The sequence below is a fragment of the Crocuta crocuta genome, unplaced genomic scaffold, assembly GCF_008692635.1.
Source record: "Crocuta crocuta isolate KB4526 unplaced genomic scaffold, BGI_CrCroc_1.0 scaffold290, whole genome shotgun sequence".
In the NCBI taxonomy this organism is placed as follows: domain Eukaryota; kingdom Metazoa; phylum Chordata; class Mammalia; order Carnivora; family Hyaenidae; genus Crocuta; species Crocuta crocuta.
The window spans coordinates 6,487,860-6,514,582 of NW_027527429.1; the positions used below are offsets into that span (position 1 = coordinate 6,487,860).

General features: G+C 51.4%; 1 protein-coding gene across 6 annotated transcripts in view; it reads right to left on the reverse strand.

Moving 5' to 3' along the window:
- Positions 1-3,364: 3,364 nt before the first annotated feature.
- Positions 3,365-26,723, reverse strand: part of SAG (S-antigen visual arrestin) — a 30,906-nt gene continuing 7,547 nt past the window's right edge. For 2 of the 6 annotated variants that reach the window (XM_077758866.1, XM_077758886.1), the window contains 13 exons: positions 25,709-25,753; positions 23,880-24,073; positions 20,195-20,254; positions 18,126-18,202; positions 17,551-17,686; positions 16,498-16,582; positions 14,016-14,088; positions 11,409-11,546; positions 9,726-9,803; positions 8,308-8,331; positions 6,905-6,960; positions 4,026-4,041; positions 3,365-3,588 (listed from right to left, as the gene is read on the reverse strand). In XM_077758866.1, coding sequence (XP_077614992.1) covers positions 3,483-3,588; positions 4,026-4,041; positions 6,905-6,960; positions 8,308-8,331; positions 9,726-9,803; positions 11,409-11,546; positions 14,016-14,088; positions 16,498-16,582; positions 17,551-17,686; positions 18,126-18,202; positions 20,195-20,254; positions 23,880-24,073; positions 25,709-25,753 — 1,088 coding nt within the window. In that variant the 3' untranslated portion in view covers positions 3,365-3,482. The remainder of the gene's footprint in view (positions 3,589-4,025; positions 4,042-6,904; positions 6,961-8,307; positions 8,332-9,725; positions 9,804-11,408; positions 11,547-14,015; positions 14,089-16,497; positions 16,583-17,550; positions 17,687-18,125; positions 18,203-20,194; positions 20,255-23,879; positions 24,074-25,708; positions 25,754-26,723) is intronic. The other 4 variants (XM_077758873.1, XM_077758904.1, XM_077758876.1 and 1 more) reach the window with 3 other exon arrangements.

The window sequence follows — 26,723 nt, forward strand, 5'->3', positions numbered from 1 at the left end:
AGTTAGAGCACATCCCCTCCAGTGCCTCTTTAGGGAGTGAGTCACACTGTGAATCATCACTAACAATGTGCGGCTCCCTGAGTTTACCCCACCTTAAGGGCATATCAAGGTGGCAGTAATAACACACTTCACATCCAACCTAATCCGTCTTGACCTGTCAACGTAAAAGCGCACGCACCTCCTGTCAAAAAAACCCCGCTTCACGTTAGAATAAATGATGCACTTCAAAACATGGTATTAACCTTTTTTTTTTTAGAGGGAGAGAGTGTGAGCAGGGGAAAGGGGCGGAGGGAGGAAGGGAGAGAGAGAAAGAGAGAATCTTAAGCAGGCTCCATGCTGAGTGTGGAGCCCAACTTGGGGCTCGATCCCATGACCCTGGGATCACAACCTGAGCCAAAATCAAGACTCAGATGTTCTACCGACTAAACCACCCAAGCACCTCAAACGTGAGAATCATCTTATTTTACAATGAACTAGGGTTATGATTGACATCTGGAGCGGGACATCTCTTCGCTCTGTGTGATGTATAATTTCCCTGGCCTCCAAGCATTGTGACAACCAAAAACCACCTCTGTACATTTCCAAACAGGCCAACTGGGGCCCCCACCTACCCCAGCGCCCCAAGGGTTAGTGAGGTAACCAGTACAGGCTGTGACCTTGGACTAGGAAGGGAGCAACGGGAAAAGTTACCGGGATAGGAAAACAGGTTCTCTAAAAGGAAGTTAACTAGCTACATGCTTGATAAAATCGTAGCGCACTAACTACACTCAAGGGGACAGGTAACGCTGGGGAAATCTGAAGCAGATGGTGGGCTGTACCGGTGTCGATATCCTGGCTATGACAGCACACCATAGTTTCACACAATGTTACCCTTGGGGTAAATACAGGATCTCTCTGTATTGTTTCTTACAATTGCATGTGACTCTATAATTCTCTCCATAACATTTCAATTAAAAAACTAATAATAATTTACAGGCAGCCAGTGCTGAACCAGAAGCGCTAACCTCCCCCTCTGGGTCTCCAAAGTGTCATGTACTTACTCAGCAAAGGTCAGGTTATAGACTCAGGGACACCAGAGTTCAAGTCTTGACTCTGACCTCTCTCAACTGCAGCTTCCTTGTCTCGTGAATGGGTGTGGCATGACCCCGTACAAGCACGGCTGCAATGGTGAGATGCAAGGTGTCCAGCGCCCAGCACAAGGCAGGCGCCCATAAGTAGCAGGGATTCTACTCCAGGCTTTTGCCTGCCGGTTGCAGAACTTGGCCCCAAGTTCCCAGCCCCCACTTTCTCCATATGGCACCCTCAGCTCCCCGGTAACCTGTTTCTTCCAACGCACCTACCTGGAAAAAAAACCCCGGGGCCACACAGCAGGCACATCCTCCCTCCCGACATGCCAGCAGACCCTCGCGAGCAGGCGCAGCCCAGGCAGGGTTCCCATCCCATTCCGATCAGCTGGCTGCTCCCTTCCTGCTCCCCTCCTCGCCCTCCCCAGGGTGGCCACCTGCAGGCTATATTCTAACCAGCACCTGGAAGTCCTGGAGTTGGGCATTTGGGGACGTGCAGGGACTGGCCTTCCAGCTCTGGCCTCCGGCTCTAACCCACACAGTTCCAAAGGTCAGGCCCATTAACGTCCACCCTGACTTAGGATGTCCTGGGGTCAAGCAATGCAGGATCCAACAGGCTGGTGCTCTCGCCAGGCACGGCAGGGCAGGCTCCCGGGTGCTGGGCTCGGCCAGGATCTCTAGCAAGAGCCAGCCGCTGCTGGCCTGCGGGCTTGGGCAGAAGCAGAGGAGGGGCCCTGATCCTTCCTGAGCATCCAGAGAGGGGGGCGTAGGCTGGCGTGGCAACGTGCTGTTCCCCTAGAACCCGAGAAAACCCAAAGGAGGAATCGTGTCTGACCTGCAAACCCACAGGCCAAAGGCCCAGTCTTCTGCCCGAATTATTATTATTATTATTATTGCTATTATTACTATTCCTTCTCTGGAAATGAATCCTCGTCTCTGTTAACATCAGAATGGCTCAAACCTGACACGTAGGTCCAAACGCCCCTTTGTGTGTGCGGGAGCCTCCAGCCTAAATCCCAGTCCCCAGGACACAAGCCGGCCTGCAGTCCTGCCCAGCAGGCCCACATGTGGGAGCCTGCGTGTGCACGGATCCCGGGCTGCTAGCAGTCCAGCCCTCTGCCACGGCTCGTGGTCCTGGACGCCCACCCCCACGGGCCCCCTCTATTCACGCTCCTACCTTCTGTGAGGGGTAGACCTGTGCAGAGCTCTGCACACCTCTTTGTTCCTACTCCCTCGAAGCATGGACCAGAGCCTACACACCCCCAAAGCCCCTCCGTGGCCTCTGGGAGCGGCCTCCCAGACTGGTGGCTACCAGGGGCTGGGAAGGGGACTCTGAAGGACAGCACCAGGCACCACCTACATCATCCTGTCCCTCCCTCCCTGACACAGAGCAGCCTCTGCCCCACCCAATCTCAGTGAAGACACCCTGAGAAACCTCCTCTTCCAGGACAAACTTAGGGCTGGGTTCTGCCATCACTGGCCGCTGGGCAACGACCTTCCTGACCAAAGCTGGGCCAGCCAGATTCTCCTGCCCAGGACCTACCGCCGGAACCAGAGCCCCCGAGGCCGAGGGCACCTGCTGCCGGGCCACTACCGGGGAGCGGCTGCTCCGAGGGCAGCCCTGGAGCTTCTGACTCCTGCCCACCACAGGCGAGGCCGCTCAGATTCTTCCCCTAAGTCCGTGCTCTGGGCCCCTCTGTGGTCCTTCCAGGGCACTCCCCATTTTCCCTTAAACCAGCCAAATCTCATTCCATTGCCTGCTTTCAAGAGAGCCTTAACCAACAACCTGGAGCTCACACAGGGACATGGACCAAGAGCTAAGTGAGTGATGAAGAGTGTTTTGGTCCCATTTGTCACCTGCTCTGTTTCTGCTCTGTTTCTCTCAGGAGGCTCTTGGGGGGGGGGGGGCGTGGAGCTAGGATTGATCAAGTCATTAGAAACCCTGTCCCCCACCCCCCGCCTGTACGTTTCCAGGGAAACACTTCACCCCAGGACCCCCGGAGAAAGCCCTGGACACACCAGGTGCCACCAGATGAGCGCACCAGAGCTGGGATGCCTTCCGGCTTCCTTTCTAGATCCCGCCCGCCCCCACCTGAGACATGGGGACTCTGACGTCACTCAGGGCCCCCCGCAACCAGCTCGGAGCCTGGAGCCTGTTTCAGATTCTGTGTCTCCGGCTCTCTCTGATCCTCCCCTGCTCACGCTGTCTCTCTCTCCCTCTCTCTCTCTCAGAAATAAATAAAAAAACATTTTTAAAAAAAGTTTAAAAAAGAAAACAAGCCAGCCTAAATCAGAGCAGAACAAACTTTATTTTTGCGAAGGAGACCCTTGCTTCGGTATTTAGCATAACTAAAGGGCTAGCCGTGGAGCTCAGCCCGCTGCGAACTACCCTGTTTCCCAGTGCCCAGGGCGACCTCTTCACTCATCTGCCGCCTCCCGGTCTTTCTTCCCTTCCTCAGCATCCCCGGAGTCTTTCAGATTTTGGCGAGCGAACTCCTCAAAAACCAAATTTTCATCCTGTAAACTAAAGTAAAGCCAAGAACGTTTCGATCATGGCACGCTCTTCGAAGCTTGCAACGAAATCCCGAGCAAAGCAAGATCTTTGTTCTTTCTTTCGCAACAGAGGAACTGATCAAGATTTTTCCAAATGATGGAACGTGGCTTCAAGCCAGTCTCCTCACAGCTTTTCATGTAAAATCTCTTAAACAAACAAAAAAGAGGCAATAAAGGAACCCACAAAGCAGACACACATAGCCAGAATAACAGTGTACACGTGCATGCGTGTGTGTGTGTGTGCGCGTGTGTGTGTGTGTGTGTGCATGCCAGAGTGCTAGGGTGCAAAAGGAAAACCAGGGCCTGAGGTGGTGTTGAGTGCATGGGGTGTGTACAAAAAGACCCCAAAAGGGTTTGGACCCAAGGAGGAAGTCACAGAACACAGGGACACTCAGGGCAATGGCTCACCTTTCCTTTGCCATAACTGTAAGCATGGAATAAAGGAGAGAGAGAGAGAGATCAGAATAAATTCTGTGTGATAGCTGCACCTGGAAAATTTTTTCCTCATTTTGGTGACTTTATAGTCGGAGGGATAAGAAGCCCAGATATGCGCATTTCACGACAACCACCTAGAATCCCCACCTCTTTGTCTTTTCCAGCCTCCAGAGCCTTTCTCCCTGCACATTCGAAATTGGCCTCCTTTACAGAGGGCCTCACCCCACCTCCTCTACCCTCACCTCTAGGATGTTTCTCCCTTCCTGTCCTTTGGACTCCATCTGGAGCAGAGTCCCAGGTGCTATAAGGACCCGCTTGCTGGGCCAGCTCACACCTTCTCCTCTGGCTCTCTGGGCAGGTGGGGGGGGCGGGGGCGGTCCTGGGAATGGATGTCTAACCAGCACCTCCCACGGTTGGGGATATTTGGGGTACGCACTCAAGCTTGGGAACCACTCCCGGGCCTCTCAGGGTTTGATTTCTCTGTGAACAGGTTAATCATGTTGTTGTCATCGTTGGGTTATGTTTTCAGATATGGTTTGCAGCCCCTGATTGACTACTACTCATTTGAGTGGTTCTTTGTTGTTTGCTCCTTTCGCTTTCTGCCCACCTAGTAAGCACCACGTAACCCGCAATGGGAAGCCAGCAAGAGCTAAGAGAAGTGAACAACTCCAGAGGGTTTTTCTGGGAGTCCCAGAGTGATGGAGAGTCACTGCTCTGTTCTCTCCAGCACTGGGAGGGCAGTGTCTTTGTGGGCTGCTAACCACAGGAGACCAACGGAGAGGCCCCTGTGCAAGAACCGCCCCGAGCCCCAACATGCTTGTGTGATTACACTAACCGGGATCACCAGCCTTAATGAGAATCAAATCAACCCCTGCCTTCCACGTGGGTGCTCCTGACAAGGGATCATTAAAACTCGGTAGCATTTCTTTTTTCTTTTTCTTTTTTTTCGGTAGCATTTCTGTAGTGTGTGTTAAGTACAAATCACTTGGCCCCTGGTCCTGGCAAGGCTTCTTAGCTACAAGTGACACCTTTTCTGCTCAGTCTACCTGTCTAACTCGGAGCCGGGAACTAGACGGGTAACCTGCCCGTGTGAGAACTCCTGTGAATGAAACATCTGCAACTCAAATCAGAATTCTGACTCCAAGTCAGAATTTCGAGGCCATGGGGATAACTTGTCCTTTCTCCCTGAAATCTCACAGCATAAAAGGTCACTGGGTAGCCTTGGTGTTGTGGTATGTTCAATGGGAGGGCCCCAATGACTGAAACACGAAAATGTCATACCCAAAAAAGGGACCCCACTTTCCCTCAAGCGAAGTTGAAAAGTCTGTTCACAGCTCCAGAAAACAACCTGGCATAAATGATGACATCCCCTCAGGTCATAGTTTTAAAATATTCTTTTTAAATGTCCTCGGAAGGGACCGGAATGCATCTCAATCTCACAGAGGTAAAAAATAGTGTCTGAATTATGCCAGCGTACAGCAATAAGAAAAATGTGGCCAGACTACTTTTTCCCCCCAAAGTCTACTGACTATTTGAACCTAAAACATTTGGAAAAAATACCTTGAGACAAAATATTTTTGAGACAAATCCAAAATGAATACGGGGGTGGGGCTCATTCTAATGTTTAAATGCCATTTCATGATCAATATTTAAAAAACTATAAAGTATAAGAAAAATAAATCTTGCTTGTTTATACCACTTTTTGTTTGTTTATTTAGTAATTTCTACACCCAGTGTGGTGTTTGGACTCACAACCCCAAGATCAAGAGTCGCACGTACTACCGAATAAGCTAGCCAGGCGCCCTGTTTATAACACTTTTACTTAAAATATTCTTTGTTGCTCTAACTAGGGAGGGTTCTCATTCACCCAAGTCCATTTTCGTTTCCTGCCAACTCAGCCACCTTAACATGAACACGGTGGAGAATTTCCCTCAAAATTTCTGAGATTGTGCCCATTTGAGGTTTGCTGCTCCATTTACTTTAAAAGAGCCGTGTTGAGATCTAATTCGTGTACCACACAATGTACCGATTTATATGCACACTCCAGTGGTTTTTCGTATATTCACAGAGTCATTCAACCCTGGCTTCATTTTCTTCAGACAGCCATACAAGAGCCAACAGATTTGCAATTTGAAGGACAGCCAAGGTGTCAGGAACCTGGCTTGACATTCTTTTCTAGTATTTTCAGTGCTCTCACCACACAAAAACAATTGTCACTGTCAAGCATACTTGTTGTCTTCCAAATGTCCATTAATGTTTCCAAAAGAAATGCAAAAGCCTCAGCCTCTTAAATGTGTTTTTCACCTCCATTGTCTTTCAGTCTCAGTCTAGTTCTATTCACATCTGAGCTTCTGTTTCTAAGTCATTCCTGATGAGGGGCGCCGGCGTGGCTCAGTCTGCTAAGTGACAGACTTTGGCTCAGGTCATGATCTTGAAGTTCCTGGGTTCGAGCCCCGCGTCAGGCTCTGTACTGATGGCTCGGAGCCTGGAGCCTGCTTCAGATTCTGTGTCTCCCTCTCTCTCTGCCCCTCCCCTGCTTGTCCTCTGTCTCTCAACAATAAATAAACATTTTTTAAAAATGAATCATTCTTGAGCAAACCCCACAAGAGAGACCATGTCCAAGAGAAGGGATGCTCTGTCCTCCACCAGCTAACTGAAGGTGGACAGGCCGTGGCTCATGGCTGAGAGGATCAATACCCCGCTGTGGGCTGGCCCAGGGCACCTTGAGGATGACACGCAATCACCTGCCCGTGCCTACGCCTCGAGTCAGAGTCAGGAATGACTACCAATGAATAAAGAAGAAATCTGCAAACAAAAATGGGTAGAGAAAACCAAGACAATGCATGACTGACCTGGGTCCTCGGGCTGGGGGTGCATGAGGCGGAAAGGCACCTCAGTGGCCACTTCGCTAGAAAAAAAGAAAAGCAGATAGGTGAAAACGCGCGCACGATTATAAATCACGCGAAGTGCTGTGGCTGCAGAGATTCCCAGCTGGCTGAGGATTCAGCGTGATTCAGAACAAAACAAACCAGAAATCAGGAAGTGGTCAAGTAGGAATTTTAAATGTATTCCCTGGAATGGGTCCAGAAAGTTCACTTAGGCCTGGTGGAGACAGCTAGGATTGGTAGGTCCCCCATCCCTCCTGGTTTCTAGTTTCAGCGACATGCTGTTGTGGGCACAGGAGACGTGAAATCCCGGAGAAAGGATGGTTTCAAAAAACAATCTTGGAAAAACGTACACGACTTTGTATATGTCAGCTCCATGTTAACAGTCACATAGTCACTTGCTAGAGAGAACAGAGATGAGCAGAGCCCTCCAAATTCCAGAAGCTGAAAGGCTTCAGGGAGACTTGGAATTTATACAAGAAGAAGGGAGGAAAGGAGTCAGGAAGGAGAAGAGAAGGGAAATCTGGACCAAGGAAGAATGGAAAGGCAGGGGTGAAAAAAAACAAGCGTCTCTCCTTGCATCACCTACAACCCACAGCCTCCTACCCCAGCTTCCATCAAAGGCCATCTGTTCCCAAGGCCCCTCTCATCAGACCCCAGTGCAGGTGGGGTCTGGGAGGAAAGTTGCACCCTGGGTCCCGTTTGAGGGAAGGAGACGGTAAGAGTCAAGGTGAAGGACTATGTAAGGTCAGTGTCTGCCTCAAACATTGCCTACCCTGCCTCTGTGGGCACAATTTATAAAAGGTAACCGTTATGGGGCACCTGGGTAGCTCAGTTGGTTAAGCGTCCGACTTCGGCTCAAGTCACGATCTCACGGTTCACGGGTTCGAGCCCCGCGTCGGGCTCTGTGCTGACAGCTCGGAGCCTGGAGCCTGTTTCAGATTCTGTGTCTCCCTCTCTCTCTGCCCCTCCCCTGCTCACTCTCCCATGCTCTCTCTCTCTCAAAAATAAACATAAATAAATAGATAGATAAATAAATAATAAAAATAAAGTGGTTAAAATGGTAAGCTTTGTGTTATACACAGACACAAAGACAGCGGCCTAGAGCATCTAGTTTTCTGTGTGTGTGTGCAGTTGTGTGTCCTTGCCCAGGGGAGGCCCAGCTACGGTCTCGGACAGAAGCCCCAACCCTACACCGACGAGGCAAGGCTGGCATGATGCATACTGAGGGCTGTGGGCATCATCATTTCATAACACCTCAGAGCAGAACTGCCAGCAAACCAGATTTCGCTGCTACTATTCTGAATCTCAAGTTTAGTCCCCTCTGCTACCCTGGGAATCAGGCAGGGGAGGAAGGTGACGAGGCTTACCTGGATGTCAGCTCTCCAAGAAGGCTGGAAAACATAAAAGCAAACAGGGCCGGTGACTGTCCCAGTGGTGGCAGGACTTTATTTCCCGTCATTCAGAGGTGGCCCTGTCCCAGGCACGCTCCTCACTCACAACCTACTTGTAGGTTAGGGGTCTAGGCGGCCCCGTAACATGCGACTCCATTATTCCTCTCTACTTGTGATTTTAGCTCTTTCTCGAGTGGATTAGCTAAAAAGAGGAGTCACTTGGGTCAAAGTCCTGATGTTCAAGAAAAAACCACAAAGGTCATTGTGAAATACCTGTTATTCACTTATTTGACTGCTAAAAGAAACTCCATTGTTTTAGATCCTCTTGGAGAAAATCAAAGAAAATGCTACACGCTTTGAAAAACACCATACATACAGACACCGTAGTAACAAAATTTGTGAGATCAGCCCATGCTCTATTTTGCTGTCCGCACCAAAGTCTGGGCAACTCTTTATCGACTTAGACTTATGGAAAAGATGCCCAGATTTGCCTTTGGTGGCTCACTAACGTGAGAGGCCAGAACAGAGCCTTAGCTAATAGAGTTTGAAAGGAAAATGAGAATTCAAAGTTTTTCCTTTTGATGAGATTTTTTTAAAGATAGAAGTTCATCTCATTAAGAAAAAAAAAAAAAAGGGGGGGGGNAAAAAAAAAAAAAAGGCGGGGGGCTGCGGGGAGGATGCTGCCTGGGTGGCTCCATAGATTGAGTGTCTGACTCCAGATTTCGGCTCAGGTCATGATCTCATAGTTCCTGAGATTTGAGCCCTGAGTCGGCTCCGCATTGACAGTGTGGAACCTGCTTGGGATTCTCTCTGTCTCTCTCTGCCCCTCCCCAGCCTCTCTCTCTCTCTCAAAATAAATACATTTTTAAAAAATAATAAAAGTTTTTAAAAAAAGGAAAGTCAGTTCCCCAGAAATCGGAGGTATCTGTGCTCTCCTATGGGAAGGAGACTCCCAAATCCTGTGATGGCATGCTGGGAAGGCAGGAAAGGTGTCCCCATTGTGAGTGGAGGCCTCCTAAGATGCGGGCATTAAGATCTACCCAGAGCATGTCTGGAAGCCTCCATTCCTTTCCGCAGGGCCAGGTAGCGCTAAAGTGATTTCCCTCTCTTGCCTATCAACTTCCACCGCATGAGCACGGCACACTCGCTTTTGCCAAGTAGTACTAACAGTGCATGTGTTTCGTAGTTTGCTTTGCTACTTTTTTCCATGTGCTGTCATATCAGACAGAACTGACAGCCAGACAGGTAGAATCTCTCCAAAACTCTACTTGGTCAGCGCTAGAATCTGCAGACCTTTCCTACTTTCTGGCCCCTAATCAATCATTCACTGGAGGGACAGTTCAGACTGGGAAAGGCCATGAAAGAGCAGACGGAGTCGCACCTTGGACACTCACCCTGACACCGTGAGCTTCACCTTGATATGGTAAGACACCAGGATGCCCAGGACGGTCCGGTCTATGCCCTCCTTCACTCTGCTCAAACGGAAAGGAAAAGGGGAAGGATGGAGAGGAGCAGCAGAAAGCAAGGGCTGGATGAACAAAGCCCTCACCTCCAGACAAGCCTATTATAACGGGGGCATCTTCTCAAGGACCCGGTGAACTCAATCCAGCTGTCAAAGTCCTAGAACTTTCCATACTCAGGGAAGGGGATTTCTTTCCTGCATTGGAGCTTAGCATTTTCCCCCTGGAGGTTCAGAGGGCACATTGAGCTTCCTGGTGCTCCCTGCTCAGTCTCCACTAATGCCCCTCCACCGGCCTATCCTACGGCCAGAACCCTGTCCTCCTCACCCCTTCCTCTGCCTATCCTATGGCCAGAACCTCGTCATCCTCCACCCCTCCCTCTGCCTCACCTGCCATCCTGGGCCAACCGTCGAGTCCCTCATAGGCTTTATCTCAGTAACTTACCTCCCACAGGCAAGGTTCCCTCCCTGAGCTCTCAGCCACTCGGCAGTCGGAGAGCTCTCCCCGGTTCAAATCCTAGCGTGGCCCCGCTAGGTCTGTGAGCTGGCCTCTGCCTGCTTCTGCTCCCTCACGCCCTGCTACGCCTCAGTGTCGCCCATGTGCCAGCCTTGCCAAACGTAAGTCAGCCCCGGAATGCCTTCCTCCTCTGCTCTCTGAGACCTCAAGTTGAAGTTGATCCTCCTTTGGGAAGCCTCCCTGGCCACCCACCAAACAGCTTGGGTCTCTCTCCTTCGAGCTCTGGCCCTGTGATCCTAGCACCCAGCAACGTGTTGAAGCATCATGGGATGAACGCGGTGCATGGGGCCATGGCGTGTGCCCCAGAGAGCGAGTGCTGTCTAACCTTCCTCAACCGAAACTCCATTTCGGGTTGTGCTAACAGGTGCTGAGCTCCTACTGCCTGACAGCACCGTGTTGGGCCTTGCAACACAGATTAGGATCTCACGTGGTCTGATGTGTGGACATTAAGTGTTCCCGGACGCCCAGTCACAGGAGTTAAGGTCTGAAAAACATCAGGACGTGCTAACTCGAACAATGTGAACGACAATAGACAACACGGCTTGAGGCGGAAGGCCGGGGCGTGGCCGTGCTGACAGGTGTGAGAACGGTCTGAGAGAGTGCGGGGCACCTTCTGGGCCCAAAGACCCCAGCCCTGGGGTCCCTCTCACGGGAGGCACCTTGGACATGGCTCCTAGGGCCGTTATGCCCTCTGAAGACGCCATTGGCTCATTACTGCCTGGAGCTTTTTGTGGATCGTCTCCCATAATCGTCATAAACCTCTCCATGAGGACAGGCAGCACCCCCACTGGACAGACAGGAAAACTGAGGTCCTCAGACAGCTCACGTCATCTGCCCAGGGGGCCCCAGACCAGAAGCAGTGGAGCTGGGTTGTGGCACAAGGCTGTCTCTGGGGCCCCACTGCTGTAGCCACCACGTCATATGGGGGGCTGGGAGCGGGGCCCTACCTGGGCCACTGAGTCTGCGCTCTGCACCCGCAGTGACAGCCATCATGCCACATGTGAGTCTGTGAGCCCAGGGGGTGAGATGAGGGGTGGGGCGGACGGGTGCCACCCCTGTGCTGAGCTGCAGGGGCCTGTCTCCTGAGCTACAAGGACTCACATGGTGCTGGATGCAAGGTTCGTGTCCTCATGCTTGATCTTCCCGTCCAGCGCGATCCCTCTCCTCTCGCGGTTGTTGGCCAGCAAGGGCAACAGTGTCAGCGTCGTGGTCAGAGTGCTGTTTGGTAGCACTTTCTCTCTGCAGGAAGAAACACACAGGGTATTTGGCGAACTGTTCTGATGGTCATGAAGCAACTGTCGGATCCGCGTTCCCTGCAACCCATGGGGAAGACAGTTCAGATATCTGTGCATTTGCCTTACGACAAGCACTAGTGATATCTCAAAATAGGCTGGCAGTTGCGCCTGGGGGGCTCGTCAGTTGAGCCTCCAACTTCGGCTCTGGTCATGATCTCACGGTGCATGAGTTCAAACCCCACGTCGGGCTCGGCGCTGACCGCTCAGAGCCTGGAGCCTGCTTTGGATTCTGTGTCTCCCTCTCACTGCCCCTTCCCTGCTTATGCTCTGTCTCTCTCTCTCAGAAATAAATAAACATTAAAAAAAAAAATAGGCTGGCAGTGACATTAAGACATTCCTTCAAGTCCCTCATCCTGTTCTGAATTGCTTAATTTCTGGAGTATTTTGTGGGGTTCAATGAGACTGACTCGCACAAGGGTCAGGGACCACACCAGCCTCCTCCCGAGACTTCTTTTTTTTTTTTTAACTTTTTTTAATGTTTATTTATTATTGAGAGACAGAGCATGAGCAGGGGAGGGTCAGAGAGAAAGGGAGACACAGAATCCGAAGCAGGCTCCAGGCTCTGAGCTGTCAGCACAGGGCCCGATGTGGGGTTCCAACTCATGAACCGCGAGATCATGACCTGAGCCAAAGTTGGACGCTCAACCGACTGAGCCACCCAAGCGCCCCCTCCCGACACTTCTTGACCAGGCAGTGGGCTGCAGGCCACCTGACCAGTGCCAGCAATAGGCCCAGGCTGGAAGCTGCCTGCCTCCAAGAGCTGTGGCTATCAGGATGGGCACGTGTCCAGGGAAACGAGTTGCTGAGGAGGGCGTGGTGCAGCCCTCTGTGAGCCGCACAGACCGGGCTGGTTCGGGTTCAGGCACACGAGCTCCGTCTCTCCCAGATCTTCCTGTCAGTGGTTGGGTGGTGAGTTCCTCAGCATCCGCCAGACACAGGGAGCCCGTGTGGAACTGCGGGTCTGCAGGTCGGGGATGGATCTGGGGACCCAGTGCGAGGGGTCTGCAGCACCCCTGGCTCACGGAACGGAGGCTACGGGGTTGGCTCTGCCATCGACCAGCATAGCACATACCAGGCCTGTGCCCAGAGCCGTCCACGCAGCCGCAGGGCCCAGCCTGCGGGGCCTGTGACAGCGCTCCTGGCATGTCCTCACTCCTTGCACCCAGCCAGGAGAAGGCAGAGGGTGGCCCTGAAAACCCAGCCCAGGAATCGGCCCCCAGGGTTCTGGGTGCCTCAGGGTTCAGGGACAGTGACTCGGGCTCTACGGCCTTCTGAGTGGCTTCTAGTCAGAGACCCGTGAGCATCATCGGCCCAGGTTTTTCAGTGTCCCTGCCTCCCATCCTTGGGCGGGGGGGGACCCTAGAATGATCGCCAGTTTCCCAGGAATCATTTGCTCCCAAATGCACTGAACTGCTGAAAAGAAGACCAGATATGGGCTCTGGGAGGGAAAAACTCGGCCAGGGGCCATTTTCTCCTCTCATCATTGAGCATGTGCCGAACGTGAGCCCGGGAGCCTCCGGGACACCAGGGTGTACAAGGACGCACCTGCAAGGTCGAGAACAGACCCCGCCAGTCCCCAGGGAGCAGCCGACGACTTGCGGCTCTTTCCTGCTTCCCTCCCCTCTGGATCTATATTTAAACCTGGGGCCAGATCTGCTTTGAGTAACAGTTTATTCCAAAGTTGTCTTTTAAACTTGACGTCATGTTCTCTTGCTGCATCAGTTTGTTTTTCCTTACTGGCTCCCTTCCTGTAATTCTGGTAATATTTTTTGCATACGATGGTGCTTAGACGCACCAGCAAGACAAAGAGGAACAGATCTGCCCAAGCGACACGCTCTGGGGGAGGCGTCACCCCAGTGGCCTGTGTGGGAACGAAAAGCGTGGAGCAAAACTGGGCTGGCCTCTCGCTCCAGCGTGAAGACGCCACCATAGGACTCTCATCTGTTTCTGATCCTGATGAAGGGAGAGAAATGATTGACGCCACTGGGCTCAGAACTGATACATCATTGGAACCCGGCTGTCACTGGTACCACGTTTTCAAATTGAGTTGAAGATCGAAACACAGAGGGCCCTCGCTTGAGCTGACAGATTATTTGATTATCTGCTCCGGGGGGACAGAGATAGTATCAAATTCCTACCAACATATTCCAAAGATGAACAGAAAGTTCCAGCTCTTCCCCCTGTGACATTTGGATCTTTGTTTCTCTCCTTTCCATCATTCCTTGTGAGTGAGATCTCACAGAACTCTTGTGAGTGAGAATGGAACTGAGAGGCTAACTTTCTTTGCAGCCCATGAAGGGAGAAAAGAGGAAGGAAGCGAAGCATCCCACTTCCCTCTCCGGGATGAACGAAAGGGGAACTTGACAAAGAAGCCTGAGCTGTCCAGGAAGTAGGGTCCCAACCAGCTACTCACTGTGTTTCCTCCTCGGCAACGGGCTTGGTATAATAATCACTCGAGTAGAGAACCACGTTGGCCACTTGTTCCACTGCAAAGGAAGGACGGGGTGGGTGATTCACACGGGGCCCTCCGCGCATGGGCACGGTGCCTGCGAGGGACACGGTTGGTTTTCCCTCCCCAGTGGCTCTTGGGCTGTGCTTCTCAGGCGTGGGTTTAAGGCGGAGGTTTCTGGGTTCTGTGTCTAGGACACTTCTGTTCACCAGTCACCTGCTCTGTGGCGGCTCCCACCTATAAGCCAGCCTCCCTAAAACGGCACCTACTAGGAGAGCCCTCTCTGCAGAGCCCACGGCGTACCCCTGGGTATCCTTCTGGAACTCACCAATTGCTCCATCTCCAAACCCACCCCTTTCCAACACTTTCTTATTTAATGAGTACCTCCTTCTAGTTGTTTCTAGTTGTCCAAGCCAAAAACCATCTGCCGGCAGCACAACCATGTGGATAAGAAGGTAGGCTCTGGAGCCAGACTACTTGGGCTCAAATCCCAGCTTAGCTATGGGCCGTGGGGTGAGTCACTCATCTGAGCCTCAGTTTCCCCATCAGCAAAATGGGGGTGATAATTGTATCTAACGTACATGGTTGTTGTGATGATTAAAAAGATAAATTTTAATCTCTGTTAAAACCAAATTTGAGAATTAAAAGAAGCAATTTGTGTGAAGCACTCAGCACAGTGCCCAGCATATAAAAAGCAACTAATGGGGCGCGGGGGGAAGGGAGGGGCTCAGTTGGTTAAGTGTCTGACTCTTGATTTGGACTCAGGTCATGATCTCATGGTTTGGGAGATTGAGCCCGCATGGGGCTCTGCGCTGACAGTGGGGAGCCTGCTTGGGATTTTGTCTCTCCCTCTCTCTCTCTGCCCCTCCCCTACTCTCTCTCTCAAAATAAAAAATAAAATAAAAAACAAATATCATATGTTTGCACGTATAGGAGGATTAGGAGGAACTTGACGGAGGAACAAGGGGGAGAAGAAGGGCGGAAATGGGGGGGGAAAGGGAGAGAGGCAAACCATGAGAGACTCTTGAATGCTGACAAAAACTGAGGACAGAGGCATGGGGTGGGGAGGAGGGATGGGCATGGAGGAGGGCACTTGTGGGGATGAGCACTGAGTGTTATGTGGAAACTAATTTGACAATAAACTATTTGTAAAAAATAAAAAATAAAATAAAATAAAAAACTTTTAAAACATTTTTTAAAAGCTACTAACATCTTGCTTCAGAAAATTCAACACCTTCTTTCAAAACTAGCTAGCTCAGAGCCTGGAGCCTGCTTCAGATTCCTTATCTCCCTCTCTCTCTAAATAAAAAATAAGATAACTTAAAAAAAACGAAAAATCAGGTATCAAACGATGCTCTCTCAATCCTGCTACTTAGTGGAACACTAGACCGGACAGTACACACCAAAGATGCTAAATAACACCAGGTCCCACAAAGACAAAATGCGGATGAACTAAACCAACGTAAGACAAAGCTGTAAGCATTCCTATCTGTATTAGGAAAACTCCATAATTCGTTAGTACGCATTCGTCAGAACTCCTGAACCTCCTTACCTCTGAGGGACACACAAGCAAAGAGGAAAGTGGTGTATGACATGAGCAACCAACCATCCTGCTTTGCCTGGAACTGGCCCCTTTTGGCACTGAAAATCCATATTCTGAGTCTAACTGGGTCTTACTCATGGAGGGTCTGAGTTAGCGGTAAGCCTACAGGTCACCCCCCCTGCTCAGCTCATTGTGTTGTGTCTTTTTTACGTAGCACCCAGAAGCTCATGCTATCAGACCATCCCCTGCACGTCGATGCCCTCTGAGCTGAAGAAATGTATAGAACAAACAGGTAGGAGGCGCCCTGCCTTTGGCAAGAGGCAAGGCTTGGCTGTCACATGGTGGTGTTGCAACAGCAGCAGAAGACAGCAGGGCTTTGCCGTTCACGAAGCGTCCCCAGTGTGACCAGTCCCCGGGGCCTCATGAAACCCAGGAAGGTAGACCAGGAACCAGCGCCGGGGACGTCAACCGGGATTCCGAGAGGGCTCACACGGCATGGGCCCACAGGTGAGGTCTACGGTTGTCAATCTAGTGCTTTCCCCACTACACTGTGCTGCATCTGCCAACAAAACTTCATTCTGATCCGAGAGAGGAAATCTGTGCCTTCCCCTGAGATGCGGCAAGGGGCTCTGCCGGTAAGGCCTGGCACGGAAAGATGGAAGATCGCCTGTCAAGGATGTCGTTTCAAGTCAAAAGACAGCCCCGAGCTGGACGCAAGGTTGCGTGAGGCTTCGCTGAAGGTCTTGCCTCCAGCAAGTTCCTGCTGTCCATGACGACAGAGATAAACAGGCAGTTCCAGAGACCCAGGAAGCCCTTATCCGACCAGAGGAGAGACCCTTGGGAAACAGGACCAGATTGAGAAGTTCTAGAAGACGCCGCCCTCCCGTTTTGAGAAGGTCCTACCTAATGCTTTAATCTTCTTCACTGTCTTGTCTGTGTTGTTGGTCACGGTCACGGTCACAGTAATGGGTTCCCCATGGAAATAGATCTGCAAAAGTCAGCAGATGAGCCAGAAAAGAGGAACAGAGGGTGGTGGTATCTTTAATCTCATGGCTTTTTCTAGGTTTATTTCAACGCTTTAACTAGAATAAAAGTGACAGAGTTCCCACACTTTCAAGGAAGATAAAGTGACAGCAACATGATTCCTTTAGCCAGGGTCCAGAACACCGTCTGCCTTGCGTGTGGCATATAGTGAGGAAGACTATGGTGACCAACGTGGGGTGGAGCGAGGGTGCCCCCGCCTGGAATGCTCAGTGCAGAGGGCCTGAGGGCCAGGGCAGAGGTAGCCGCAGGGGTCCTGAGTGGAATTACAAGGCCATTTGGGGGCAGGATGACTGCAGTGACTGGGAATCACTGGGAGCCCAGCAGCCGAACTCCTCTCTGCAGTACTCCCCAAGTGATGTAGGCCCAGGTGGGCGCACCCGGGCACACGTGTGCACACACCCACACCACTTGCAGCATGTTGAGATTATGCCCACATGTGTGCACAACTCTTGGCGACCAAATGGAGCAGAGACGGCCTTGGCCAGTGGTTCTTTACCCTTTCCCACCTCGACGTACCTGAGCGATAACATTCACACGATTCAGCCACCCCGTCCCCGTGACGTTGAAACATACATCTCCCAAGGTACGTCAACAATTTGCAAAGCTACACCCATTGGTGCCGTGCTGGTAAATGAGGCCCATGGGGGCAGAGGGGGCAGAAAACAGTCCGGGGTGGGTGGATACGGAGACCACCTCCCCTCTCCCTAGTTGGTCAGGACCAGCAGTGCTGGTGAATGTGGCTAAGGGTCACTTCTACGAGCTCCAAATTATGAAAAAAAGCCAATTGTTCATAAATGCTTTAACTGTGCCTGGAAACAAGATCGCTTGCAACACACTCTCAGCAGACGGGGCCCCGGGGCCTGTCCCCCCGGCCTGCTCCCACAAGGGACACAGCCACAGCCAGCGGCTCACCTCTTTGCCCAGGGAGACCGCGAGGTGCAAGGGCTTGTCGGACATGAAGAACTGCCAGGATGCCTCTGCTTGGGGCTGGGGGCCCATCTTCAGTGGTGCGTGCTGTACTTTGCGGATCAGTAAACGCACAGAGCTCCTGTGGATGAAGATCTGGGCTCAGGCCGTGATTTCACAGATCGCGAGTTCAAGCCCCACGTCAGGCTCTGTGCTGACAGCAGGGAGCCTGCTTGGGATTCTCTCCCCCTCTCTCTGCCCCTCCCCTGCTCTCACTCATGTGCCTCCTCTCTCTCTCTCTGTCTCTCTCAAAATAAATAAACAAACTTAAAAAAAAAAAGAAAAGAAAGAGGGAAGCTGGAGTCTTTTAGAGGTTTATTGTGAACCCTTGAGGTTGCGGACTCCTCGAATGATCAGCCACTGACCCGCCCCAGGTGTAGACAGTCTTTCCTGACTGCCTGCCCACGCAGCCCTGTCGGGGAAGCTCTTCCTCACAGAGCCAAAGCGAGGGGTGGATTCCTACCCCAGCTCCTTGCCCCCCAGCCCAAGCGCCGCCCCTCCTCCCATGGCTACACTCTTACTTCCGGGGCACTTTGTCCTCCTCGTCTTCTGTGCTGTCTCTGGCGAATGCTTTGACCTCAAAGTCGACCCCACAGCACTGCAAGGGGACAAGAGGAGAGACAAGGCCTGGGTGAGCACCTCCCTTCCTGGGAGCTGGGGTCACACTGCCCACGGGGACGTTATGTGGCACCTTCTCTTTCTGTCTCTGCCATGTCCTTTTTGGGGCTGCCCCACTGAGGTGAGATTTGCTGCGTGAGGAGGGGGTGACATCAGCATGAGAAGCGCGCTGTGGTCCCCAAGCCCCCAGGGGGATCCGTATGGTGTTGACCCCCCGCCCCCATTTAGTTGTCTTTCTAGATGTGACCCTGCACGTGTTACTGATGTCGCTCTGCCTATTGGGGGGCCAGACTCAGGTGCTCACAGGGCAACAGAAGGTCCTTGCCTGCCCACGCTGGCCACTAATGCCCAACCTGGGGTGGGGGGGAGCGGGGACGGTCAGTGGCCAGGTTGGGCCAGGGGGCCCGGGGCCGGCAGCTCTTCCAACTTGTGCCTAGAAGCTGGAAACGGAACTTGGAGTGAAGCCTCCTGATGCTTAAATGGACTAAATAGGGGCGCCTGGGTGGCTTAGTCGGTTAAGCGTCCGACTTTCGCTTAGGTCATGATCTCGCGGTTCGTGGGTTCGAGCCCCGCGTCGGGCTCTGTGCTGACAGCTAGCTCAGAGCCTAAAGCCGTTTCAGATTCTGTATCTCCCTCTCTCTCTGACCCTCCCCTGCTCACGCTGTCTCTCTCTCTCTCCTAGAAATAAATAAAACATTAAAAAAAATTATAGTGGGTTCGAGCCCCGCGTCGGGCTCTGTGCTGACAGCTAGCTCAGAGCCTAAAGCCTGTTTCAGATTCTGTATCTCCCTCTCTCTCTGACCCTCCCCTGCTCACGCTGTCTCTCTCTCTCTCCTAGAAATAAATAAAACATTAAAAAAAATTATAAATAAATAAATAAATAGACTAAATAACAGTATGTTGCGTGGGTGAAACAGACATGTCCCCTGCCACCTTCTGCCCCCAGACCCATGAGACCCCAGCCCAGCCCACTCACTATCACTCGTGGGGCGCATGGGGGCCGCACCGCCCTCACCCACTGCCCAGAGGCAGCAAGGGCACGAAGTCAGCTGTGCTGACGGTGGCACACGAACCACAGCTTCGTTGGTTTTGCAGCTGTGGAATCATGGCAAGTCTGACTCTAGGTCACAGGCACACGGGCACCACTACCCACCACCACCCCGGCAGTGCTTCGTTCTGCAACCGACCCTGCTCTGTCCCTCCTCGCTCCTGCTGCCCCTCCCCCACTTTATTAAAGATGCTGCCTATGCAAGCCAAGCCCTCACTCTGGTCCACCCGGACCCATGCTCTTCCCTCTGCCTGAACGCTTCATGCCTCTCTGTCTCCCTCTTTTCTATGTTTGACAAACGCCTTGGTACCCTTGCGGTGCCAGCTCCAGGGTGTCCCCAGCTGTAGGGATCAGCCCTACCACTCTGTCCACACTTCACTTCTGTCCAGCCTGCTCCCTTGTGACACCTGCGATTTCAGGGCCTGGGATCCGTAGGTCCTGGCACCTTTCACTGTCTCCTCCTGTCCTCACCACCCTCCTTCAGGGAGTAGAGCCACAGTCCCCGGCCACCACTCAGAGCCCCCGGCCACTCCTCCTTGTCCACACTCAGCCCCTTTGCTTCTCTCCTCCTTTGGAGCTCGTGCTTGGGCCCACGCAGCCCCGCACAGTGCGGTGACCAGATTTATTATAACGGCTCTCTACTTTTCTGTCTATTTGAAATTTTCCACACTATATGGCTATTTCTAAAGTCTTTTGAGGGACGCCTGGGTGGCTCAGTCGGTTAAGCGTCAGACTCCTGATTTCGGCTCTGGTCATGATCTCACCGTTTGTGGGATCAAGCCCCACGTTGGGCTCTGTGCTGGCAGCTCAGAGCCTGCTTGGGATTCTCTCTCTTCCTCTCTCTCTGCTCCTCCCCTCTCAAAAAATATATATAAAATCTTTTGATGGAATGAATTGACCCATGGCATTTCTTTAGGAACGAACCTTCCCCGTGTCCTGCGGAGCCGGCTGCAGCATCACTGAGCAGGGTAAGTAGTCCGGAAACTGCAGGAAGAAACAAATCATTTGTTTAGAGTGGGTGCTTCCGTGTGTAATATGCACTCAACGTACAAAAATCAGAAGGTGAAGGGGCGCCTGGGGGGCTCAGTCGGTTAAGCGTCCAACTTCGGCTCAGGTCATGATCTCATGGTTCGTGGGTTCGAGCCCTGCATCGGCTCTGTGCTGACAGCTCAGAGCCTGGAGCTTGCTTCAGATTCTGTGTCTCCCTCTCTCTCTGACCCTCCCCTGCTCACACTGTCTCTCTCTCTCTCTCAGAAATAAATAAAACATTAAAAAATTTTTTTAAAAATCGGAAGGTGAAGATGAAGAGCAAGCAAAAAAGAAAAACAAACCTAAAACACCACGGTCACCCAAACTGCCACCGCCCGGAATAACATAGACGGGAGCCCGCAAGTGTCCTCTGGGCACCCTTACCCACAAACATGTGCGCAGATGTGTGTTTCACAGAAATGAGACCCAAAATGCACATGTNTGCGACGACCATTTTTCTATGTCATGAGCTGTGCGACAACCATTTTTCTATGCCATGAGCTGTGCACCCCCGCTCCCAGGGCTTTGTTAACACCGCGTTTAATTTAGCTGGTCCCTGTCATTGGCTGGCCCTTCACGTGACGATACTTTGCTTTCTACAATGCTGCAATAAACCTCCTTCTTTCATCCACCTCAGCACAACTCTAATTAAGTCCAGGGGCTGTGCTGCTAGAAAGGGAATTGTCAGGTCAAAGTCACATTTTATTTTTTATTTTTTATTATTNGCCCCTAAAGTCACATTTTAAAGGTATTTGATACATGTTGGCTTGTTATCTCTAAAAAGTTACTTCAATTCAGGGACACCTGGGGGGCTCAGTCGGTTGAGCGTCCAGCTTCGGCTCAGGTCATAATCTCGCAGTCTGTGAGTTCGAGCCTCACTTTGGGCTCTGTTTTGAGAGCTCAGAGCCTGAAGCCTGCTTTGGATTCTGTGTCTCCCTCTCTCTCTCTCTGCCCCTTCCCCACCTCTCTCTCAAAAAATAAATAAATAAGTAAACATTACCAAAAAAAGGTTATGTTACTTGAAACTCCGAGTACCAGATCATGAGGACACACAGGACCACAAAACTGTTTTTTTTTAAGTGATTAAAAAAAATAAGTTGAGGCGCCTCTGGGTGTCTCAGTCGGTTAAGCGTCCGACTTGGCTCAGGTCATGATCTCATGGTTCATGGGTTCGAGCCCCACGTCAGGCTCTGTGCTGACAGCTCAGGGCCTGAAGCCTGTTTCAGATTCTGTATCTCCCTCTCTCTCTGACCCTCCCCTACTCATGCTGTCTGTCTCTCTCTCTCTCTCAGAAATAAATAAAAAACATTAAAAAATTTTTTAAAAATAAAAACATAAACCAAAAAAATAAGTTATGGTAAAGTATGCATCACATAAAACTTACATTTTAAGTGTCCAGTTTAGTGGCATGAAGTTCATGCACACTGTTCCACAATAATCCCCACCATCCATCTCCTGAACAATCCCGTTGTCCCAAACTGAAACCCTGGACGTGGTCAACACTAAATCCCTGTTCCTCCTCTCCCCATTCCCTGGCACCTGCCATTCTACATTCTGTCTCTATTAATCTGACTACTCCCGGCCTCTCCTATAAGTGGAATCACACAGTGTCTGTCCTTTTGTGTCTGGCTTCTTTCATTTAGTCGGATGTTTTCAAGGTCTGTTCGTGTTGTAGCAGGGGTCAGAATTTCCCTTCCAAGGGTGAGGCATATACATTTGGAGCAATAGATAATCTGAAGACACACGGACATGCTAGGAGGGACAACAGTAGCTGCTTTCGCAGGACTGAGCTCGCACCCAAGCCTTCGGAGGCACGCAGGCTGGCACCGTGGGTCGCCCGGTCTCACCAGGCGGACAGGACCCCGGGAGAGATGGAGCCATTCATCTGCCGTGACACTGAGCAGCGGTCAAGGCTACAGACGACTTCCGACTTCAGCAAGCTATCCCATCCTGCAGGGAGCCTTTCACGTTTAGAACTCGTCTGGGCTAACCGAGGGGCACTTCTTTCTTTTTATAGATGAGCAAGCGAAGGAAATAACGTGCCCGTGTAATTAGGTGGTCAGACAAAGGGAAATAAATAAACCGTAGGTTGAAATGATGCCTTCAAAGGCCGAGAGGCTATTTTCAAGGACTTAAAAAAGACAGTCACAACCCGTGCAATCTAGAATTTCCTCCAAGGATACAATTTGAAAGGCCCACAAATNCTGCTTTGGATTCTGTGTCTCCCTCTCTCTCTCTCTGCCCCTTCCCCACCTCTCTCTCAAAAAATAAATAAATAAGTAAACATTACCAAAAAAAGGTTATGTTACTTGAAACTCCGAGTACCAGATCATGAGGACACACAGGACCACAAAACTGTTTTTTTTTAAGTGATTAAAAAAAATAAGTTGAGGCGCCTCTGGGTGTCTCAGTCGGTTAAGCGTCCGACTTGGCTCAGGTCATGATCTCATGGTTCATGGGTTCGAGCCCCACGTCAGGCTCTGTGCTGACAGCTCAGGGCCTGAAGNAATCTCGCAGTCTGTGAGTTCGAGCCTCACTTTGGGCTCTGTTTTGAGAGCTCAGAGCCTGAAGCCTGCTTTGGATTCTGTGTCTCCCTAAATAAAAACATAAACCAAAAAAATAAGTTATGGTAAAGTATGCATCACATAAAACTTACATTTTAAGTGTCCAGTTTAGTGGCATGAAGTTCATGCACACTGTTCCACAATAATCCCCACCATCCATCTCCTGAACAATCCCGTTGTCCCAAACTGAAACCCTGGACGTGGTCAACACTAAATCCCTGTTCCTCCTCTCCCCATTCCCTGGCACCTGCCATTCTACATTCTGTCTCTATTAATCTGACTACTCCCGGCCTCTCCTATAAGTGGAATCACACAGTGTCTGTCCTTTTGTGTCTGGCTTCTTTCATTTAGTCGGATGTTTTCAAGGTCTGTTCGTGTTGTAGCAGGGGTCAGAATTTCCCTTCCAAGGGTGAGGCATATACATTTGGAGCAATAGATAATCTGAAGACACACGGACATGCTAGGAGGGACAACAGTAGCTGCTTTCGCAGGACTGAGCTCGCACCCAAGCCTTCGGAGGCACGCAGGCTGGCACCGTGGGTCGCCCGGTCTCACCAGGCGGACAGGACCCCGGGAGAGATGGAGCCATTCATCTGCCGTGACCCACTGAGCAGCGGTCAAGGCTACAGACGACTTCCGACTTCAGCAAGCTATCCCATCCTGCAGGGAGCCTTTCACGTTTAGAACTCGTCTGGGCTAACCGAGGGGCACTTCTTTCTTTTTATAGATGAGCAAGCGAAGGAAATAACGTGCCCGTGTAATTAGGTGGTCAGACAAAGGGAAATAAATAAACCGTAGGTTGAAATGATGCCTTCAAAGGCCGAGAGGCTATTTTCAAGGACTTAAAAAAGACAGTCACAACCCGTGCAATCTAGAATTTCCTCCAAGGATACAATTTGAAAGGCCCACAAATGTGAAGCCATTACTCTGTCCCCTCCTCCTTCACTCCTGGTAGCACTGCAAGGTGCTGCGGGTGAAGGAGCCGGGGCAGGGGAGAGGGGCGAGGAGTCACCCACCGTGAGCAGGAAGGGGTATGTGTTCTCCCCCAGCTTCTTCATCAGGCTCTCCTGCAGCTTTGTGGGGGCTCCTGGGGTCCCCACAGGAGGGAACACTTGGACCTGGGAGAAGTATAGGTCCCTGCGGAAGCTCAGGCCGATCACGTCGATGTCCTCCTGGCCGTATCGGAAGGCGCAGGTCAGAGAGACGTACACTGGGAGGGAGAGAAGAGGAGGGTGGGCTTATCCCACTGGCGTGGCGCCTCCGCCTGGCTGAGTGGGCGTGCAGCAGCCGCGGACACCCACCCATTAGCATCTAGAACCACAGCCCTGGCTGGCCTGCAGCTTCTGCAGATCTGGCACCTTCCCTGGGGCTTGTGTTTATTACCTGAAAGGGGATGTCAGTCCAAGGAAGGGAGGCACCTTCCGGGAACCGCCTATTTTGCCTTCAGGCTCCCCTGTGTCCTCCGTCCAATCACCCGCTGCTCTCGACCCCCCTGCTCAGGGACCTCAGGAGGTGCGAGGTCACTGGACTTTGGGGCAGGATGTCTGCATGGAGCTGAGAGGGAAACCGCGCTCGGGAGCAAAACAGACCCGAGCCGGACAGGGGCTGCGGAGGCGCTGGGCAGCGGCTCACAGACCCAGAGGACAGGTGAAACCAGACCCCAGAAACGCTTCCTTCACCTTCCTCAGGGACCCACCAAGCATCCTCTAAGCCAACACTTCCGCAAATTCAGTTTGGTTAAACAGATAAAATCCGTGCTTCCAGTGGACCAGAAGGATTGTACGAAACTATACGTTTTGAGGGTGGACTATTTACCGCAGTCTTTAATGGGGAAAATAAAAGCATGCAAAGCATTATTCTTGAACAGGAAGCGTATCAGGAGCGGTGGCCCCAAGTCCTAGACATCATTGGTTGTGGATTTTGTCTGCGTCCTCGCCACCAAGCTTGGAAGAGCCACTGCCTGTCTCTCATCCAATGTCTGTAAGAGAAGGTGCCCAGAGATGACCGGGCATTGTGCCTCCCTCACTGGACAGCGCTTTCCCTCAGAGCAGGCGCCCTTCTCTGGCCCAGGGCATGGGCTGTCAGGGCTCAAACCAGGCTCCTCCTGGTGCCAGAGAGAAGCAGGACCCCCGGGAGGAAGGCAGAGACAGCATTTCCACCACGATCCCCTGGTGCCGGTGCGATGGCCCGTGTCTAATGTGCTCCTGTGGACACACCCTGGGGGGGGGGGGAATGACGCCCCGTAGTTGCCAGTAGCAGCCACTCAAGTAGGTGCACTCAGAATGGAACGGAGTCAGTAAGATCATCACAAGGAGAACTGGGGTCTGCCCTAACTTGGTTTACACAACTGTTACTAGAACCAAATTACTTGCCACACATCACAGCTGCCAGATGTCTTCAGGGACGCTGGGATGCTGTGGTTCGGAACCACCACAGTCAGCATTTTAAAAAATGAGCCTTCCAGCAGGGCTCAATTTCCCCCTGTTGGGATAAACCCACCGAGGGACCCTTCTGAGTTTGCCGCTGGCGGAGAGCCACACGGCACGGGGCCGGCACGCAGCTGCCAGAGCCCACAGACCTGCGCTCCACGCTCCGGCCACCCTTTACCTGTCCTGCCACCCTGAACAAGTGGCTCCCTTGGGTCTTGACCTTCATCTGAGAAATGGGGACAATGGGACAGGGTCCTGAAGACTGTACGAGGGAGTGTGGGCGACAGGGCCTGGCTGTGATGGATGCGAGAAAGCGCCACCAGCGGGCTCTCTCACCCCACCGCCCCCATCCCCAGAGCCAGCCAAGACCAGACCAGACCAGACCAGGTCCTCAGAGTTCAAGAAGCTGGTCTCACCTTTCTTTCCCTTCACAAGTGCAGGATCCACCAACACGACACCATCTACACGGAAAAGAAGAGAACAATGAGGGTGGAGAAGACGAAAGAGACCAGCAGCCTTCTTTATATATGTATCTGTGGCTCTTTAATTATGCAAGTAATCCCTGTTCATTATACAAAAATTGGAAAGTCACCCAAATTTCCACCAATCAGAGATACCCATTGTCAAGATACTGGCACAGAGTTTTGGTTCCAGACGTATATACACTTACATGGATGTTTTCTCTAAAAAACTGAGATCCCACTATATACACTACTCGGTTTACTGCTTTTCTCACGCAACTATATACTGCAAACATCTATCCTTACGCACACACGCACACACACATTATGTATGAATCGTTTTAATGACTATACACTGTGATTACTCCATTGAAATTTATGTACCATAAATTATTTAATTAAACCCCTCTTGTTAGGGCATTTGTGTTGTTTACAATTTTCCCCATCATACTGAGGACTGTGATGGACTTCTTTACCAGGTACATCTTTGTATCTATCAACGGTAGAGCCGGATTTGGCTTTGATGACATATCGCCAAATGACCTTCCAGAAAATGTTCTGCTCAGGGACATTCTAACCCTCAAGTGCCTACAAATGCCAAGTTGTTGTTTTTTTTCACAGTCTTTTTAAAAATAGCTATTTTAGGTGCACCTGAGTGGCTCAGTCAGTTGAGTGTCCAACTTAGGCTCAGGTCATGATCTCACAGTTCGTGGGTTTGAGCCCTGCATCGGGCTCTATGCTGACAGCTAGCTGAGGGCCCAGAGGCTGCTTTGGATTCTGTGTCTCCCCCTCTCTCTGACCCTCCACTGCTCACACTGTCTCTCTCTCTCTCTTGGAAATAAATAAAACATTAAAACAATAAATAAATACATAAAAAAATAAAAATAGCTATTTTACTTGAAAAATTATAGATTCGCAGGAAGTTGCAAAGATAGCACAGAGGGGCCCTGTGTATCCTTCATTTAGTTTC